This window comes from the organism of the source record quoted next, unplaced genomic scaffold, assembly GCF_019419815.1.
Source record: "Pyrus x bretschneideri cultivar Hongxiangsu unplaced genomic scaffold, Pyrus_bretschneideri_v1 Contig20, whole genome shotgun sequence".
Taxonomy (NCBI): Eukaryota; Viridiplantae; Streptophyta; class Magnoliopsida; order Rosales; family Rosaceae; genus Pyrus; species Pyrus x bretschneideri.
In genome coordinates this window covers 5093616-5113386 of record NW_025999502.1, presented here as the reverse complement: position 1 = coordinate 5113386, position 19771 = coordinate 5093616, and the positions used below count along the sequence as shown (strand labels likewise).

At 35.1% G+C, this 19771-nt stretch overlaps 2 protein-coding genes across 2 annotated transcripts; both read left to right on the top strand.

Annotated features, from left to right (window-relative positions):
• The first annotated feature begins 866 nt into the window (after positions 1–866).
• On the top strand, positions 867–7569 carry LOC103945375 (probable protein phosphatase 2C 60). The gene is given in 12 exon segments (XM_018647008.2): positions 867–915; positions 918–937; positions 1359–1481; positions 2040–2103; positions 2882–2990; positions 3885–4053; positions 4582–4707; positions 5833–5956; positions 6059–6135; positions 6457–6509; positions 6975–7029; positions 7104–7569. Coding segments are annotated over 12 exon segments (1149 nt in total). The 5' UTR covers positions 867–881; the 3' UTR covers positions 7299–7569.
• Positions 7570–12357: 4788 nt separating this feature from the next.
• On the top strand, positions 12358–14504 carry LOC103945374 (chaperone protein dnaJ 8, chloroplastic). Its single transcript, XM_009355930.3, has 3 exons — positions 12358–12651; positions 12827–12895; positions 14128–14504. The coding sequence occupies exons 1-3, from the start codon at positions 12430–12432 to the stop codon at positions 14311–14313; spliced, it is 477 nt and encodes a 158-aa protein (XP_009354205.1). The 5' UTR covers positions 12358–12429; the 3' UTR covers positions 14314–14504.
• Positions 14505–19771: the final 5267 nt, after the last annotated feature.

The window sequence follows — 19771 nt, the reverse complement described above, 5'->3', positions numbered from 1 at the left end:
TTAGGCATTTCCTTATTTTATCTCTCTTTTTCAAACAAAATTAGCCACATATGCTCTCTGACCAAAATTGAATTCAATGGCCATTGATGAGTTAGGAATGGCATGTAAATTATACCTTTCAAAGCAACCAGTTCCTGCCAAAAAAAAAAAAACAGGCGTTCATATTTGTTTATTGTGCGATGTAGCGTAATAAATAAACATCTATGAGAGAGCATGGATAAATTCATTGTTATTCTAGAGTAATAAATATAAGAGGACAGGAAAGATATCCAAACCGGAGGGCAGAGAATCTGCCTCCAACGAAAAGAGGTTTTAGTTTGAAATCGTGAGAAATAAAAAAGAAATAAAATGTTTATTTATTTTCTTGCAACAGAAATGAGCATCTGTTGCCTCGTATGAATGACGCGTGTCCGCCCGCTGGTTTCAACCGAAAATGCAAAATGAATCAGTGCCAAGTGCCTATATATACATGTAATTGTATATCTATAGATCATCAAATTCTACTCACTCTTGTCGGAATTATTCCTTCAACTCAATCGGATCTCTCTCGCGCACACGCCCAAATCAAACCAATTAGTGAGTGTGATTCCTTCAATCCCTAGACCCTTTCTCATGTTGAATTTTCTCATCTTCTTGTCTATCAAATAATTATTAATAATTGCTTCACTCAGTTTAATTATTGTCATTCTGCTTGTGAGCCTGGAATTTGATTTTTTGATTATGTTTGAGTAATCTTTGTTGTTCGATATGTTTGGTTGCCAAGAAAACGCGGGAAATTGTTTTGCTTCCAGTTGTACAAATTCAAGTGTTTAATCTCGATCCTGTACGGAAATTTCCTCCGTTTCAGCTGCATCATAGGAATTGGAAATGATAGTTTAGTTATGGCGATTTCGATTTGGTTGCTAAATTTGGAAGAAGAAAAAAGTTCATCAAGATGGTAGGCTTTTATTTATCATGAACTGATTGGGATATTTTTTATGAGAATTGCATAGCAAGCGAAGGATCCATTGATCAATTGATGTCGTCGTCTTCTATGCATTTATTATTCTTGAGCCATTAATGCCGCCTGCGAATTAAGAAACTTTTGAATCTTGCGGTTTCTTCTGCGCCTACATGCATGGACACGGTGGTATTCCCTCGTATCCCCGTGTCGTGTCATATTTCTTTGTGATCATACAGCAATTCGTCTTGTTGATTTGACGTATCCCCTTGTCGTGTCAAATGGGCAGGGGATATATGTAATATGTTGTTACAATATGCATATATGTGAGCATGACCGCTCCCGTGCGTGTGGATTTGAAAATGACCTTGTTGTCCGATGATATGTATGATTGATGAGTTTGATAATGTCGTTGCAGCTGGAGATGGGAATATATCTCAGCGCTCCAAAAACTGATAAGGTCTCAGAAGATGGTGAGAATGACAGACTTCGATATGGGTCATCCTCCATGCAAGGGTGGCGTTCAACCATGGAAGATGCTGTAAGTAAGCTTTATGTTATTCTTCTTAATTCGCATACGCATTCCCTTTGATCAGGTTACTTGAGTAGTGAGATTTATATTTCACTTGCAATTGTCATACTTATTATCTCATGACATTTTGTCTGAACATGAAAGTGATATTCAGTTATTTATTGAGTATGCGGTATCCATATGCACCCGTTATATCCAATTCTATAAAATCCAATTATAGCATACCAGCATAACTTACATCCATATAGATACAGGTATATAATATATAGTGAATGCAGAGAGAGGAGGATTTTGCATGACTTGGTGGAAATCGGTAACTTTATGACTGCTAGAAGTTTAGGCATCTAGCTAATGAGTGGAACCAGATATGCTCATTTTCATCTGATATATGTCCAAGGCTGTTCAAAGAATCGTAAGGATTCTTTTCAAACACGCCATGCTAAAAAGAGAGGAAGATATAGTCTTTTATCCAGAGGGGTGTCTGGTGAACTAGTAGCTCTCAAATTTGCCATAGATTGTATACTGTTTTTCCTATTACCTACTAAAAGTTCTTGATTTTTGTTGTAGCATGCTGCTTATCCAGATTTTGACGGTTCAACATCTTTCTTTGGTGTTTATGATGGCCATGGAGGTTAGGTTTTTAAGTTTTGTAATTTAACGTTTACTTTTTTATACTGTGATCTTTCATTTTGTAATTGGTTTTCATGTCCATGCTGGACTTCTCAAGTTGGTATACTCTTCATGATCACGTACTTGGAATCAACATTTATTTTGTGTTTTAGATAAACCTCCAAAACTAATCTAATCAATCTTGAACCAACACCTCCCCCACTCCCTTCTTCCCTCTCTTTTCTTTTCTCTACGTTGTTTCTTTGCCTTATGTTATCGGAAGCTAAAGACTTTATGGAAAGAAAGTTTAGGGTAGGAGTCAATAAAAAAAAGGTAATTGAAAATATGAAGATTACTTCAACATGCCTAACAGAGTATAGAGTATATTGCTAGGTTGTTGGTATGGTGTGCAGCCCAGCAATACGATCAAAACGAAAACAAGGCCACATAGGGTAACCATGAGTTGAAAACATACGGCGATACTATTCTCCCAATTCTCATTGAAAAAAGTTAAATGAAATAAATTACAAAAAAAACTAATAAATTCCAACACCATGTGTGCGCAATACTTTGCATGAGGTTGGTAATAAAACCTAGTCCTGGAAATTTTGCTGTATATTTCTTGGATTTTCAGCTGCGAACCCTTCTTGAGTTGTCCCTTCCCACATCGTAGCCCTGCAGAAGAAGGGAGGTGTTGTTTAGCTAGAGATGTTTGTGAGATGGGATTTCTTAATGTTTTAAGTGTTTATAGGTTGGTACCATGTGATGAGGCCTTATCATCACTAGTCCTGGATTTGCAGGTAAAGCAGTGGCAAATTTCTGCGCCAAGTATCTCCACCAACAAGTGCTCAAGGATGAAGCATATCTAGCTGGTGATTTAGGCAGTTCTCTGCAGAAAGCTTTCCTCAGGTTACTTAACCCCTTTGTATAATTAATGTTCACATTAGCAATTTCTAGCTCATGCATCTATGCTACCACTTTGTCCCAAAAACAAGGACGCAAGAACCTGTCTTTCTTCTGTATGTAATAAGTTGTAAGTCATCTTGCACCAATTCCCTAATATAGTTCATACTGACATACCATGTTCATTCTTTTGCTTTTATTATTATCGAGTTTATAGGATGTTAAATGCTTGTGTACATTGATGGAGGAGCCAAGTTAAAATTTAATAAATGCAGTTTACACATGTAGTCTGCAAGTTCATTGTCTTTGAGTCTTTCTGTGTTACAATATTAATTTATTAGGTGTCATAAATTAGTCTTTAGAATTCCTAAGTATATTAATGTGGATCTTTCCTGATTCATGTACCAATTAGCCTATAAAAGGGCTACTTTGTAAGCTAAATAGTAGGGAAAAGAAATTCTGGGTTTCTTGCTTATGTGTGAGGCACAGCAACCTTGGAGTGATTCCAAGGAACTTTTGGTGTGAAGCTGAAGGGCCGTGAGATGCCGGAATTTTTAAAATTCTCGATTGGAGTGATTCCCATACACCTTTGGTGTGATGCCAAAGGCCGGAGTGAGTCCGGAATATGTTCTATATTTCCTATCCCTACCTATTGTCTACATCATTCATGTATAATAAAAGTCACAAAACTAAAGAGATGGCAACCACATTCGGGGGCATGTAATTCTTATGAAGCTGTAATGTCAAATTCTATTGCAACATATGGGTGAAGCTTCATTTTGAATCAACTTCTAAAATTTACAATCTAATGATGGAAGACAATAAGTGGAAGAAAGTTGTAATTAGGGGTAGGAATAATTTGTATATTTTGTCATCTTAAATTGCTTTTAACTGAGGCAGGATGGATGAGATGATGCGTGGACAAAGAGGCTGGAGAGAATTAGCCATACTGGGAGATAAGATAGACAAAGTTTCTGGTCTTATAGAAGGGTTCATTTTTTCTCCGAAGAGTGTTGAAGCTAAGAGTAGTGCATTCAACGACCATGTTGATCAGTGGTCTTCTGAGGAGGTACTCTTTACACATCAGCTGCATTTAGCAATTGTACTATATTCTCCATTTCTTTTGGTAAACATATCACCAGATGCACAAGTGTTTTAGTGGAGACTGGAGACAGATTTGGCTTGTAACTGAGAATGTTTTTTTTCTTGTTGTATAAGAGTTTGAGATTTCTTGTCCTAGTTCTTCTAAATTTTACGACTCTTGAAAATCTTCCTTATCAAATTATAGAAGTACTTCTTATAGTATGGAAGTCATCATGGCAAGGTTTTCACAAGCTTTGAAGGCCTTCACAAAAATTTTCATCTAATTTCTTCAGTTTAACATGATACACTTATCAAACTCAAGATGAGGTGAACAACAATCTATATGGCAGCGGGAGGGAGTGAATCATCATTAACTACCTGCCATTGACAGTTTGAGATGTTAGCCTTAATCTTATGATAAATATATCTGGAATTTAATTGGTGTTCTTAACTATTTTAAAATTTTAATATGTAACCGTATTTCATTAAGAAAAGTTTTTGGGCTTTACATCAGGGACCTCATTCTGATTTTGATGGACCAAATTCTGGAAGTACAGCTTGTGTTGCTATTATCCGAAACAAACAACTTCTTGTTGCCAATGCTGGTGATTCTCGCTGCGTAATATCCAGGAAGGGTGAGGTATGCTGCAGTTTCAATGAAATTTTTTACCTATGGATAGATGTGTATTATGAGGCAGCTTTGTTCGCTTTTTTGTAATATACTGTAGTAGTTATTTCAGTTCCCTTACGCAATACTCAAAGCTACATAGTTGTCTTTACTAGAGACTAGAGTGAAGTTTTGTCTCTTTTTCCTTAGCTCCTTAAGCTCCAATATCTTCCTCTCGTTCTCAAATCCCCTTACAATCTTCTTCCTTTAGTTTGCTCCTTAAGGTATCCATGAAACCTGAGGTTGGATTTTAACTCGTCATATAATCAATAGATGTTTTGGAAAGCCTCAATGTATTCTTCCACCATTGCATTGTCCAAGCTATAATTGTTTCCAACTGTGTTTCCACCCATAAAGCATTTGGGGGCAGGTTTTGATTCTGTACTATCTCTGTGTGTGAGATGCCTGCTGTTCAAAATGTATTTTCAAGAGGTGTCAAACAAAGGATGGAAGATACCACAAAGTTACTTTTCTTTGTTAGTGAGTATAATAGGAATGGGGTACAATCAAAGTGTACCAGCTGTTATTAGACATAAAACAGATCAGCTAACTTAAAATGTTTGACACGGCAGCATCCTTCTAGACATTAAACTCAAACAAAAGCCTCCCAAACCACAATCAGGGAAATCGCCGAATGCAAAGGAGGCTGAACCCAAAGATAGGAGAAAAACTTCAGTAGCACAAGTGGGCCCTCGTTTTTGCCTCACTCTCTCTCACAAACCCCTGCAGCCGGCCCCCGGTGTCATGTTGATGTGTCAACTTCTTAGTGGCTTCCCCTATATGCCCGACCATGTAGCTCCTCTACCAAAGTTTCTCTCCATAGATAGGACCCAAAACGTAGCCTTATTTCATTTATAGTCCCCAATGTCTCCAACTTTTCCCTCAAATATCAGCTCAAAAGGATGGGTATAATCCCCCATCTGCTGCACTTTTCACTTTGGTAAAACTTCCTTAACAAACTGCCCCTGACCCCAACTTTTGTACCAAGGTTGTAGGAATAGATCAAATGAGTTTCTGCCATTCTGTTGCTTTACTGCTGAACCGCTGATCTTTATTAGGAATTTTGCCTGTGATTCCTTATTCAAGTTTTAAGTGCAGGCTTATAATTTGTCTAAAGATCATAAGCCTGACATTGAGAATGAGAAAGAAAGAATTTTGAAGGCTGGTGGATTTATCCAAGTTGGAAGGGTCAATGGAAGTTTGAACTTGGCAAGAGCAATTGGTACAAAAAATTTCCTTGCCCTTTGAAAGGAGAAACTGGGAAATAACCTCTTATTTTTGTTTTTCATTTGAATTTCATGTATTTAATTGCTGTTGCTTGCAGGGGATGCGGAATTCAAGCAGAACAAACAGTTGCCCGTTGAAAAGCAGATTGTGACTGCCAATCCAGACATAAATAGCGTATGCAGCATTTCATTTCAGTACTAAATGATGTGAACTTTGGATGAGAAATTTGAACCGTATATACTTACAATACAACCAATCTTATAAACAAAACCAAATTGGTTTTTTTTTAGGAGAAGTATTCCTGTCATCCAAGATATATAGTCTAGATGCTAGTCAGACTTCCAAAGTTAAAGAAAGAAAGTGCTCTGTTTGATTTTATTTCTTTTTTGTTTTTATTATTTTGACTTTGAATAATATTTTCAGATAAACCTTTCTTCAGAACTTGCTTCAGTTTCACTAATTTATGTTTTTAATTAAAAATTCCCTTTCATGTAGGTTGAGCTTTGCGATGATGATGAGTTTCTGGTCATAGCTTGTGATGGGATATGGTAAATTTTTCTGTGTAATACTTTCATATCAGAAATATAAGTTCCTGTTGATTACAGTGTACATTTTATCTCCATCCGATATGTTCTCTAAAGGATATAGGGGTAAAACTAGAAATATTGGAAACGTCGAAGTACTTTATGGAGCGCAAATTAAGATGGAGTGTTGCTAAAAACTTAGCTAGAGGTACATCCTGGGGAACAACCAATCACTGTTTTATTTGGGATGAAGAATGAATTTAACGTATAGTCCAATGCCTGATGACAGTTGTCGTATATGAACAATTGTTGCAAGTCAGTTATGGTTATAAATGTACGAGTAACCTGGTGAGCTTTTTGTTTGTCATAGGTTTTCCTTCAGAGTTTTTTTTTCCATCTTCTTCAACTTGATACATTAAGATAATAACAGGCACACGTAGATTTTACATTCTGCTACTTTGTTGAAACGCTGATGCACGCTCTCTCCAGGGACTGCATGTCAAGTCAACAACTTGTGGACTATGTCCGGGAACAATTAAAACATGTAAGTTGACAAACTTCACTGAGATTTCCAAATATATACCAATTTGAGTGACATGTGTTCGTACGACATTGCAGGAAAGTAAACTGTCAGTGGTTTGCGAGAGAGTGTTTGAAAGGTGCTTGGCGCCATCATCTGGTGGAGAGGGATGTGACAACATGACAATGATCTTGGTTCAGTTTAACAAACCTGTTGCTTCAGCTGCATCTGTTGGGAACCAGCCCGTCGCGTCTAATCTGCCATCCGAGAAGGAAAAAACCGCAGCAAACTAAATAAATCTTCTGGTGGCCCTAAAATGATGACTATATAGAATGACTGCATTTCTGCAAGTTATTCGAAGTTTGTTCAGATTAGGATGGCGTTCGCATGACAGTACACGTTCATAGTATTTGTCAAATAGCAGTATAGCTTTGAGTTATGTACATGCCCGGGAGTTTGTCTTTCGGTTCTCTCTACAGGTTGAAATTTATAGTACGGAACATTTTCTTTGGATTGTAACCTGACCAAACAAAGATGATGAATGGTATTCGTTTTTTTCTCGTATTGCTTGTGAAGTTTGAGCAATAATTCATTGAATCAGCATCATGCAGTGGTTGCACTTTAAGTGCTTTTTCAACTTAAAAATATTTTCTCTAAACCAGTCAGGTTTTAGAAATATTGATCTATTATGCCCAGTGGCGGATCCAGGATTTTAACTCGAAGGGTCCCAATTATAAAGGTCAAAAAATTTATAGACAAAAATAACATTGAAAATTTAAATATAATACATTTCATTTAAAAATCATATGCAAAATAATATTACAAATTATAAAATCATAATTCAAGCGTCCATTACGAGGTTTCATAAGTTACTAGGGAGTACCTAAGTTATTGATTATCTAATATGAACCACTAAATTTAAAGGGGTGTGCTATTCACACACCCCTTTTTGCGTCTCACACACCCCTTTTTGCGTCTCACACACCCTTTATTTATTTCTGTCATTTGATCTTTTTTTAATTCAGTCGATCCGACGGCCGCAAATTAAGAGGGTGTGTATGAAGTAAAAAGGGGTGTGTGGATAGCAAATTAAAACACCGGTCAAATAAAACTCTTCCCAAACTCCCACTATCTTTCTAACCAAACACACCATTTTTCTCTTTTACTAGTTTCCAAACATCCACCTTCTCTCTCACTAAGAACAAAGCTGCCATACCTCGACTAACCGCCTCCCTCCCCATTCTCCCGAAGCCATGGTAGCTCCACCACCAAATTTCACCAACCCATGACAGATCATATCCATCTTACTAACCTTATGAAGGAAACTTCACCCATAAGAAAAATTACTAAGATGGTTGAAATAATTTGGGAAAGTTTGGGCTTATGTACTGCCATCACCAGACGACACAGAAAGGTTGGAGGAGAAGTGGGTGGCACCGATGAATGAGACCATGGCAAAAGCGGAGAGAGAGGAGAGAGGCGGAGGGTCCCTATTTCTTTCTTCCCCGTGCGCGGTCATCTTCTCCAAGAAGAAGACAGCCATTGCAACCTACACAGACCTCATGATTGAGTACGAGGGGTCCTCGGAAAATTTATAGCAACGATTTAGGATTGCCGACGGGTCCTGGGACCTCCCTGGTCCCTATGTGGATTCGTCCTTGATTATGCCAATAAATTCTTCATATAAGAGGGACCTTCAATTGAGGGACAGAGGGCTCACTACGTTTTTTGTATTTCAATGTTCCAACCATCCAGTTTTTAGGTGTTCGCTCTCACATATTCTTGAAAAAAATCACTCAAATCTAAAACTGTTTGACTAGTCGATTACACAGCTGTCATTTTAGTGTTTTCTAGAAGTATCGTGCTTGTCTATTTTCTTAATTGTAATTAAATGGCTTGACGGTTTATGAAGAAGTTGAGGTTTTATCATAAAATTAGTTAAAAATAACCACAAAATATTAAACGGAAGAATTTGGCCTACACATTTAAGCGCAGTTATTGGCCTACGCATGGTAAGTCAGTAACATTTAAATTAAATTTTGTAAACTATATAGCACAATTATTGATAATTGAATTATTACTAAATATTGATTGACATGTTTATTTTCTATTGTTGTCACGTTATATGATTTACAAATTTGGTCTGAAAAATTGGTCTACCTGACATTATCCTGTTTGTTTTGACCCAAAAAACAAAACAAGAGAAATGCCAAGGAACCTTCTCAAAGTGAGAGGCTCTCCATAAATTTTCTGTCACCTCACAGTTTAACATCAATTTTCACGTTAATATGAAAAGCATTATGCAAAACACATGAGATAACAAATAATTCATAAGAAATCTCAATTTTGAGAGAATCTTGTTAGCATCTCTCAACAAAACAATAATTTGGTAACAAAACACTGCAATTATGTAAATTCAATTTGGAAGGTGGCCAGTGTGTGAATCCTCGTCCCAGCATCCCTTAAATTGAAGGGCAGCCTAGGATCCAAATGGAGGGCGGACCTCGTTTGGTGCCACGCCTACATATCTTAATATCCACTCGTTTAAAACGGACGACTTCCTGCGCTGTCGACTCTGTCTTCGTCCGTTAATAAAAAATCGGACTCCAATATTACGGAGGCAGATTGCCCTCCTGTTGAGGTGCCTTTTCTATTTCTTTTTATTTTGTACGATCATGATTAAATTACGTTAATATTTTATATTAATTTTTTTATAAAAATAATAAAAATATAAAATATTAACGTAACTTAAAAGTCACCGCATAAATAGAAAATGGTAAGGAGGCTAACCAAACAGAGCAGACAATCTGCCCCCCAATATTATCCAACCCCCTCTTACATTAATTTACGAGCCACGACGTGAAATACTGCGTGCCTTTAGTATCGCCACAGAAATGTCCATATGCAAGAATAATTTAAACTTTATGCACCTTGATTCTTTCTCAATTCTGTTTGCTCCCCACTGGTTCTTGTTCTTCTCTGGTAACACCCCTAGATTTTTTGTTCTTCACAAACAAGAAGCAAGTGCGGTGTGACCTTTTCGTTTACGCCACCTGATTTTAGATAAATAATATTTTAATCCTTCCAAGTTGTAAATTTCAATCTTTGGTCCTCAATAATGATGTGTATATATTTTTTAATTAGGATGAGAAATGGATTTGGTAAAATAACAAAGTTAAGCAAGGTTGATGATGACATATGATTGTGAAATATTAACTATATAACATAAATAATACAAGAATCATCCAAGGCTTGAGAGTTGAGTCTTGACATATTAACTGTATAACATGAATAATTATAATACAAGAACAAACAATAAGTCAATCACCTTGCCCTAAACTGAAAGGTACCATAAAAGTTAAATTACTACGTTACAAGTAAGAAGAGAAATGAGTTTCGAACTCGGAATGTAATGATTGAAAAGGCAAAACATTTTTCAATCAAAGCTAATAAAAAGGTCAATTAATCAATTGTTGGTAAAAATTAAAATTTTAAACTAATTTAAATGTGACAAGAAAACAAAAGGTCTAGTTAATATAAAAAAATGTACATTTAGATGGTGAAATCATAACTTGAGCACGAGAGATTTTTCAGTGTACCAATACATACATCATATGTTATTATACAAGTAAAAGGACACTTGCAAAAAAAATCATCTAATTGTATAAATTTATAATAATATATAACATACCGTCCCGTGTTTTAACGACGTTGAAAAATCTCTCCTCGAGCACAAAGAATGAAGTTAAATTGACTTTACTATGGGCGTTAGAAATATAGTCATCTACCCATCTCTTTAGAAACGATATTTAACGAGTCGCACACTACAATTTGATAATTAAATATTCATTTGTGTAGAAAAATAGCAACCATTATTCAAATCAAAAAATAAGAAAAAGGAGATGTAAGAATGAGAACATTTAGTCATTTATGCATGGCAAACAAATTGACGATCATTGTAACAAGTAGCATCCTTGTGATGAGTCGTTTATGCTTGATGCATATAGATAATTAAAGGATTTTCAAATTTAGTGATATTTTGAAGAGATGATTTTTAGGTGATGTTAAAGCAAATGAATAGTTCAATTACGATACTTGTACAATGAAAACATGTTAATCACAAGAGGCAGAAAAAGTTGAATGTGATATGAACTACACTTGTTTCAGTTTGTCATACAAACTTAAAATTTCATGTGAATTGTCTTCTCAATTTTAGAAATTATTAATATGTTATCTCATGCTAACTAAAATTTCATACAAACTTTTCGTCCAAAATAACTTATGTGCAAACTTAGTCGGAATCCTCGGCTCCTTTTCATAAGTTCTCTATTTATTTTTTGTATGATACCTTAGTTTCTCATTACTTTCAAGTTCAATTACACAAATTCTCTAAAATAGTTGAAAAGATCATGTGCAAGAGGCATGGGTTATTTTTTAACAAAGTTAGTGTGAGATAATAATTTTGGAACATTGAGATGATAAACTACTTAAAATTTTAGTACGTATGACACAACAACTACGGGACTCGATATTACCACTTGGTTTTGAAACCTACACGTTGATGCTCACGATTTTAATAGCCGTACCACTGATTTGGAGAAGATCTTTCAAAATTTATTTAGTGTCCATTTTGGTCAACTCTCCAATAATGGTGAGGCCGAACACGGCTGTGGCTTATTTGGCGTTACATCACAATTCATTCATTCTCGGACATAAATGTTTCATAATTTAGATTTTCTCAAGCAGTACGAGGAGAACGTACGAGGATAAAACTTCTTACACGTTTCAAAACGTGGCACGAACATCTGCTAGCGGCCTGAGTCTCACATCTGAGGGAAAAACATGTATAGTTTCATATGATAATTCAAAAATTTCCAAACAAAAAAAGGGTCATGGACCACATTAAAAGATTATGAGAATGAAAGGTACCCATCAACAATAAATAGAAAAATTGGATTTGGTCAAATAAGATGCAGGAGGAAAATGCAAAAATTCTAAAATAGTGGGTAGCCAAAGAAGAATAACTCATAAACGAATATTCTCCAAATACGACTCGGATAAAACCAGATAAGCATCGCAAAGAGGTAGGAAGGAGGACCCTCTCTCCTCCTTTTCCTGCTCCTATCTTTTTATCCACAAAACAACACAATACACGTCACCCCTGGAAACGGACCCCGTGGGTTGATGGATAAGGACCCGCCTCCCTCTCCCTTCCTATATATACACGCACCTTCCCCCTCCCTTTCTAAAAAACGAGTCATCTTTCCCCAGTACCTCCATTTTTTTTATTCTGCAAATTGCAATCGTTGAGTTTCAAGGAAAAAGCTTCTGATTTTATTGATTGGGTCGCGTTCCCAACTCAAGAGGATCATTGGGTTATCTTTAAATAGCCGGAGGATTGTTGGGTTTTCTGAGATTTTTGGAATGGCTTGCGTTGGAGCTGGTTTGATCGGGGGCAGTGGGTCGTCCTGGAATCTGTTGAAGGATAATAAGGCGAGGAGGAAGAAGATGGTGAATGATAAGAGGGGGATGGTTTCTTGTGTTGCTTCTTCTTCTTCTGTGATGGATCCTTACCGGACCTTGAAGATTCAACCTGGTGCCTCTGAATCTGAGGTCAGGAAGGCTTTCAGACAACTTGCTTTGAAGGTTTGTATTTTTTTTTCTTTCTAAATCTGATATCTAATCTGTATTTTTTTCGTTTTTCGTTTTTTTTTTTTCCTATGTTTTATATAATTATAATTAATTAACTTTTGTGTATTTATAGAATTTTAAGGGATTTTTGTGGGACTTTTTTGGCTGATTGGGTTTTGATGAATTGCAGTATCATCCAGATGTATGCAGAGGAAACAATTGTAGAGTTCAGTTTCACCAGATCAATGAAGCCTATGATGTATGTAATTATATTCCCTCGTGTCTTATATTGTTTTTTTTTTATATATATTAATCTTACTATTTATTTTTAGATGCTAATCATGCTAGTTTAGACGAAAACTGGTTTTTCTTGTGTTGGATTATCAGAGAATTAAGGGTCCGTCCAGTAACATCTTACAAAACGATTTTTGAAAAACTCTTTTGTAAAATGAAAATAGCAAATAAAATTTTACGTTTCTATGATTTGAAAATGCATCTGGTATTTTAGTCGAAAATGATTTAAAAAAAAAAAAAACCTGTATTGGGTAGTAATGGTGGTAGGTATGCAGGTGACAATGAAGGTGTTAGTAGTGGTGGAATGTAGTAGGTGACAATAGCTTCAGGGAGCTATGATATAAACTGTGAATAAGATTAAATTACATACTAATAAAGTCTAATGAGTGCTTAGGCACTAAGCTGGTGGATATATAATAATTAATAGGACATATGTCATTAGTCCCTTGGCATTTGTCTGAAATTGTTTTCTGATGAATAAAACTTTGAAATTTAATGAAGAATGTCATTTAGTATTATGGTTTAATAGTATTTCTTTTCATTTGTAAGTAAGTAGTCTTAAAGGTTCATTTCTCGCAAAGGCGAATTTGAACCACATTATTGCAATGTTAGCTGATTGTGAAGTTGAGCTACTCATTCCTCTTTAGTGTAAATAATATCGTTTGCTTTAAGAAAAAAAAAATAAGAATTTGCAGCATCTTTGTGAATTGTGTTTGTTTTCAATGATGATATGTAATGGGGTTACATCTCACATTGAATTATAAAAGCATCTTTTGAGATATTCGCAAGAAAGTCTCTGGTATTAGGTTCCGGGATAAGCCTCTGATTGAGATATTTCACCCAAGACTTATAACCAAAATGGTCATTGAGATGGACATCTTTGTTTTTTGAGATTAAAAATTTTTAGAAGTGAAAAATCTCCCTTAAATGGAAAAATAAGGGACCACTTATATCGATTTTACCAAATACTCTCAAGTTAACGGAGATTTTCATGGAATGACTAGAATGATTGACAGTAGACAAAGTCAGGAACCACTTATATCGATTTTCAATCTCAATGATCAAATTGAGGAGTTACACCAAATCTACCATTTTAGCTAAATAAAACCATCTCAAATGGTATGGTCCCATTACAATGTTTTGTGCACACCTGAATAATTATCTGATATATTTCTTTTGTCGATGTGTCTGGTGCAGATTGTTATGAGCGATTTGAGAGGAGAGACGACGACTCCATCGCAGATGTATGAGACGTACGACGAAGGGGATGACGAGCCGATGAGGGGAATGAACGATCCAGATTGGGACATGTGGGAGGAATGGATGGGATGGGAAGGAGCTGGAATTAGGGACTACACATCTCACATTAATCCTTATATTTGAAGGGAAAGTTGTAATTAATCAATCGATACATGGGTTTAAAGCAAAATTAGTCCCATTGCAACCTAAAAATGGTTGTTCTTGTATACATGATGGAACTGAGGATCTAGTTGTCCTTTTTGTACATAGCTCTCTGAAGCCGAGCAATGCCTTGGCAAATCAAATGAAGAGTGTCGAGATTTCTCGTCTTACTATTGCAAATTGTGTTTAATTCTCTTTTTTGGTTTTTTTTTTTTTTTTTTTTAATACAAACGATATTAATAATCTAAGCTAAATTAAAAGAATAAGAAAGTTATCAACTTGGATGTAAGTTTGTCATCTGCAAAAAGAATCTTTTGTGGTAGATGTACACAACACACGATTCTGCTACCTTCATTCCACAATATATTTTGTTTTGATAAGGATTCAAATTTAACTAACCGTTTATTTTTTAAGTCTTTCTTTAAAGGTTGTGTTTGCAAAAAAGGTTAAATAGCCAAAATGGTTCATAAGATTTGCATAACTCATCACTTTGGTCTCTGAGATTGTCCACTATCCATCATTTTGGTTCTTCAGTTAAAAACTCTTTGGGCAATTTTCAAAGCTTCATAACTCAGTCGTTTCTAAACCAAATTTGACCCATAATATATCAAAATGAAGATAGGAAAGTGTATAACAAGATTATACCTACTTGGAAGCCCAATGGTTGCCGGAGATGGCCGGAAAATAGCTTCAAAGGTGACTGATCTGCGAGAAAACTGGAAAACTCGCCGGAAACTGGGTAAATTTAAACGTTCATAACTTCTTCAATACTTAACGAAATCAAGTGATTCAAAAACAAAAATCATACTCCTCTATGAGATGAAGAAAATGGTACCTTTCTTGATTGCTAATTCACCGTGGTTTGGCCGGAAAACAGCTCGAAATTGGCTAACCATTTTCACGTTAGCCACTTTCGAGCCATTTTCTGGCCAAACCATAGCCAGTTAGCTGTCAAAAAAGATATCCTTCTCTTTGTCTCGTCGAGAAGTATGATTTTTGTTTTTGAATCACTCAATTTCGTTGATTATGGAAGAAGTTATGAACATTTAAAGTTTACCCAGTTTCTAGCGAGTTTTCCTGCGGACCAGTCACCTTTGAGGCTTTTATCTTGCAATCTTCGACAACCATTGGGCTTCCAAAGTGTATAATCTTGTTCTACACTTTCCTATCTTCATTTTGATATATTATGGGTCGAATTTGGTTAAGAAATGATTGAGTTACGAAGCTTTGAAAATTGCCCAAAGAGTTTTTAACGGAATGACCAAAATGATGGATGATGGACAATCTCAAGGACCATTTCTATTGATTTTCAATCTCATGAACCAAAGTGATGAGCTATGCAAATCTCATGGACCATTTTGGCTATTTAACCTTACAAAAAATTATTCACATTTGAAACTATGTGGTTATTCGATTAAGGGCTTAGAGTTCTTTGTAAAACCGTATTTGTTTATTTTCTTTACTATAAACAAATGTCTTAATAAATTTAGATTTGTCTAATTTTTTAGGATAATCTATCAATAATGTTTAAAAAACTAAATGATTCAGATCATTGAAATACATAACGAAATGAATCACATAAAAACTCGTGTAAAAAATTATGTAAAAAAATAGTATAACGAATCAAGCCGCATTTTGTTTTAGGCTTCTAAAATTATGTTTTCAATATACAAACTGGAAAATATAGTAGTATCTATTCTCTAGGAGGTTTCGTTGCATATTTCGATAACTTGGGGGGGGGGGGAGGGAATTAGAGGTCGTTATATTCGCACTCTTAGTATCTCTATAAATAAATAATTAGATGTTCTCGAATTTCTCTTGCTTCCAATGCTTTTTGTTTAATAATATTTGGATGCTTTGTCACGGCATACATGTGCCACACCTGCGCCTGCATGCTTTGGCGTGAAGCACTCTCATATTTTAAATGAAAATATTTAAAATAATTTATAATTGCATAATTTATGATAAACGAATACGATTTGATGGGTGTAAGTTGACTTCACAAGTAGAGTTGGACCAAACAATTCCTCTCCTCAATTAAGTTTGAACTTCTAATTGTCCATTTTGTAGTGGCACATCCTCATTAGACTTGATTTTCTATTCGAGAGTTGCTAGCAACTTTCTCATTTCAACCGTCTTACTTTTACTTGGGTAACGTGTATTCCACCAGCATGCAAAATTGAAATTTTAAATAATTTTTAGCTGACAAACTAAAGTTTTGATAATACTAACGAAGGAAAACAAATAATGAAATTTTAATATGATTAAAATTATAGATTTGTGTGATAGTAGTACACGTGACATGAGAAAAGATGTAAAATTTACTCTAAATGGCTTAATAGACTCTTTAAAAAAGTTTGAATTTCTTGTACATGCTATTTGGACACCCACAAGGAACGTGATCTTAGAGAATATGTTCATCAAGGTGGTCAACCTGAGGTTAGGATGCAGTATAGGACGATTTCCATTTGCGCGCTGCAAAAAATATAAAGAGAAACATTTGACTTTCATACAAATTGATATGTTTAGACTAAATTTATGTCCTAGCCCCCAAGTAAAATCAAAATATCCATTGCCCTTCTGTATTGGGACGAGGAACATAATGTATGTTGCTACCTTTTTAGCATTCTCTCGATAAGTAGGTTGGTAACGGCCAGCATCATAAACGGAAAGGAATGCAATCTCTTTTTTCTTCGAGTGAGAATCCGGTGAGAAAACCATTCCTTTCTTCAGCGAAGGGTCTAATTGAACCCACATGTCCTTACTGAGCTTTTGAAGCACACCCTTACTAAGTTTTGCAGGTTTACGAACTAGGTTATTCAAGTGGGTAGGTCGGAAGAAGTTAAATTAGATAAAAGGCTTGAAGTTTTATTATTATTATTTTATATGATTGTAAATAAATCTTGGTTATGTTTATAGAAGGAATATATTATTATCATTATTATTATTTTAGCTTCCTTTTACTTATTCAATTAGTTCGCGATCCAAATTCTTATTTTTTACCGGCTTCGGGTTCGATATTCTCCTGAGTGTCTTATCAAGGTGATCAGCTTGAGGCTGTTATATTGATATTATTGGTTAATTAATGTGATTTGGTGTTAATTGGATAAATACTTCTCTTGGGTGTTCACATGATTTTGAAATTTCTACTGAACTGTTATTTGTCGAGAATATGACATTATTTGTGCACCAATCATGTGTAAGAAGTGGTTGGAACTTTGTTGTTGAGAAAGGAATTGAAAATGAGGGTAGTTGGAAAAGATCTTTTGTGTAGTTTTGTTTAACTCTTGGTAGCTACCAGATCTCAAGTCAGCCTACAGTGCACATGGTTTTACCGCGAAATTTGGGATTGGCGACAAAGCGTTAATCAAGATGAGTAACAAGAGGGGAAATTATGATGACTATGTTACCGGGGTTGGTTTGTATAATATAGCATTTGAACCACTACTGCAGTGGTAAAATGCATGGTATGGTACATGCAAGTGTGCTCGTTTTATTATATGAACTAACTGGTAGAGACGAAGAGTATTGCATTGCACTCGTGCATTGTTATCGATGTTAATTTGACATTTGGTTATATAATTTCATGACACCTAATTTACTATAGTCAATTTTACTTTGGTAAGGTTATGTCCGTCCTGACCTGTTGAAGCTCACCTCTCTGCTGTTATGCAGATTTTCGAACTAGACAGTCAAAGGAATAAGCGTGATGAGATTAAATTAGATGCAAGACTAAAAATGTTATTTATTTATTTTAACCTTATAAAGAATTCTTGATTTATAAGAGGATTTTATTTTCACCCATTTCAATTTTTTTTATTCTATTTAATATTTATTTTATTTTTACTCACACACCGAACGCGATATTATTTTTTCACCAATTTCGAGTTCGGGTTTGAGGGGTGACAGAAAAGAGTGCAAGAGTCTTGCCCCCTTTTTTTACTCCATAGGCCAGCGAGGATCATTCCGTGGAATCAACTACTAGAGATTGTACACTATATATAATCTTCCTTATAAATAAAAATATATTTCTTATTTTTCCATAATAATAATTTTTTATTTAGAATAAATATACATATGACTTTTTCGTGCTCTCAAGTTCAATGTCTATATAAATTTTCATTTTTATATTGGTATTATTAGTCTTCTTTCGTTAAGGAATTTTTCAAATAAGTTATTCCTTCAATGATTATTTCTACTAAAAATCACTCAAATTTAAAACTAGATAACGGTTGGATTCAATAGTATCCATTTTAATGTTTCTTTGAAGAAATTATATTCTTCTATTTTCTTCACCACAATTAGATGTCTTAATGATTTTAGATTCATCTAATTTATTGCAAGAAGAATTTATGAATGATTAATTAAAATTTAGATGGCTCGGATCATAAAAAAATTTTACAAAAAATAAATTAGATGCTTGAAATTTGATAGGCTTAGAGTTTCAAGAGATAAAATATAAAGTAGGGCGCTTTTGACAAATTAACAATTTATTTTGGTTGCTCAGAGAATACTGAAAAAAAAAAAAAAAAATTGGTCTCCAAAGAAATTCGAGTGTCTATACAAAGAAGTTGGAACGACAATTCTCCAATTCAACATAATGTACGGCTGAAAGAATGACAAATGTGTGAGCTTTTTTGGTTCTGCAAGGTTTCTCTCTGCTAGAAAACAAACCCTAACCTTGCAAACCTTCAGCCCCTGGTCCTTTGTGATAGGAGCATATTTATATTACTTAATTATGTTGTTTCCTTGCATTTAGTGAGTTAATTACTATTTATCTTAGTCTTTTAAGCTATTTTCGTATGTTTTTAGGTCCTAATGGCAAAAGGATCAAGAAAGGGCATTTTGAAGCTAAATGGAGCAATTTTGGGCATGGATTGGATAGCTTAACCATGGAGCAAAGAGGATGGACGAAATTGAAGTCAAGAAGGGCTAGGAAAGGCTAAAAATTTGGAGAAAGGAGTCCAAATGCAAAGAAGATAAGGGAATAGCAAGAAATAAGGAACCTTATCCAACCTTATCTTATCCTATCCTAACCAACCTTATCCTTTCCTAACTCTAACATTATCCTATCTTATCCTATCCAAATCAGGTTGTGCCTTAAATGTAGCTATTTAGGAGGGATTAGTTATGCATTTAAACACTTAAACTCATATTCTAGAAGCATAAACCCTTTGTATGCCGCATATAGGCCATTCCTTGGAGGTTTAGGAGTTGTAATCCCTTTCCTACACCTATGCCATGAGTCCTTATCCATTTAGGTCCAGAAATCTGCTCTTTATCCCTTCTAGAAGTCTAAATTCTGCCAAAAAATACCTAGTTTCTAGAAGCCCTAAATTTCTGGCGAAAATTCCCTATCCCTTTCCCTTTTGGTTTCTACAAAGACTTAACCCTTTTCCCATTGGATTGTGCAATCCTTTTCCTTCAGAAATTGTTCATA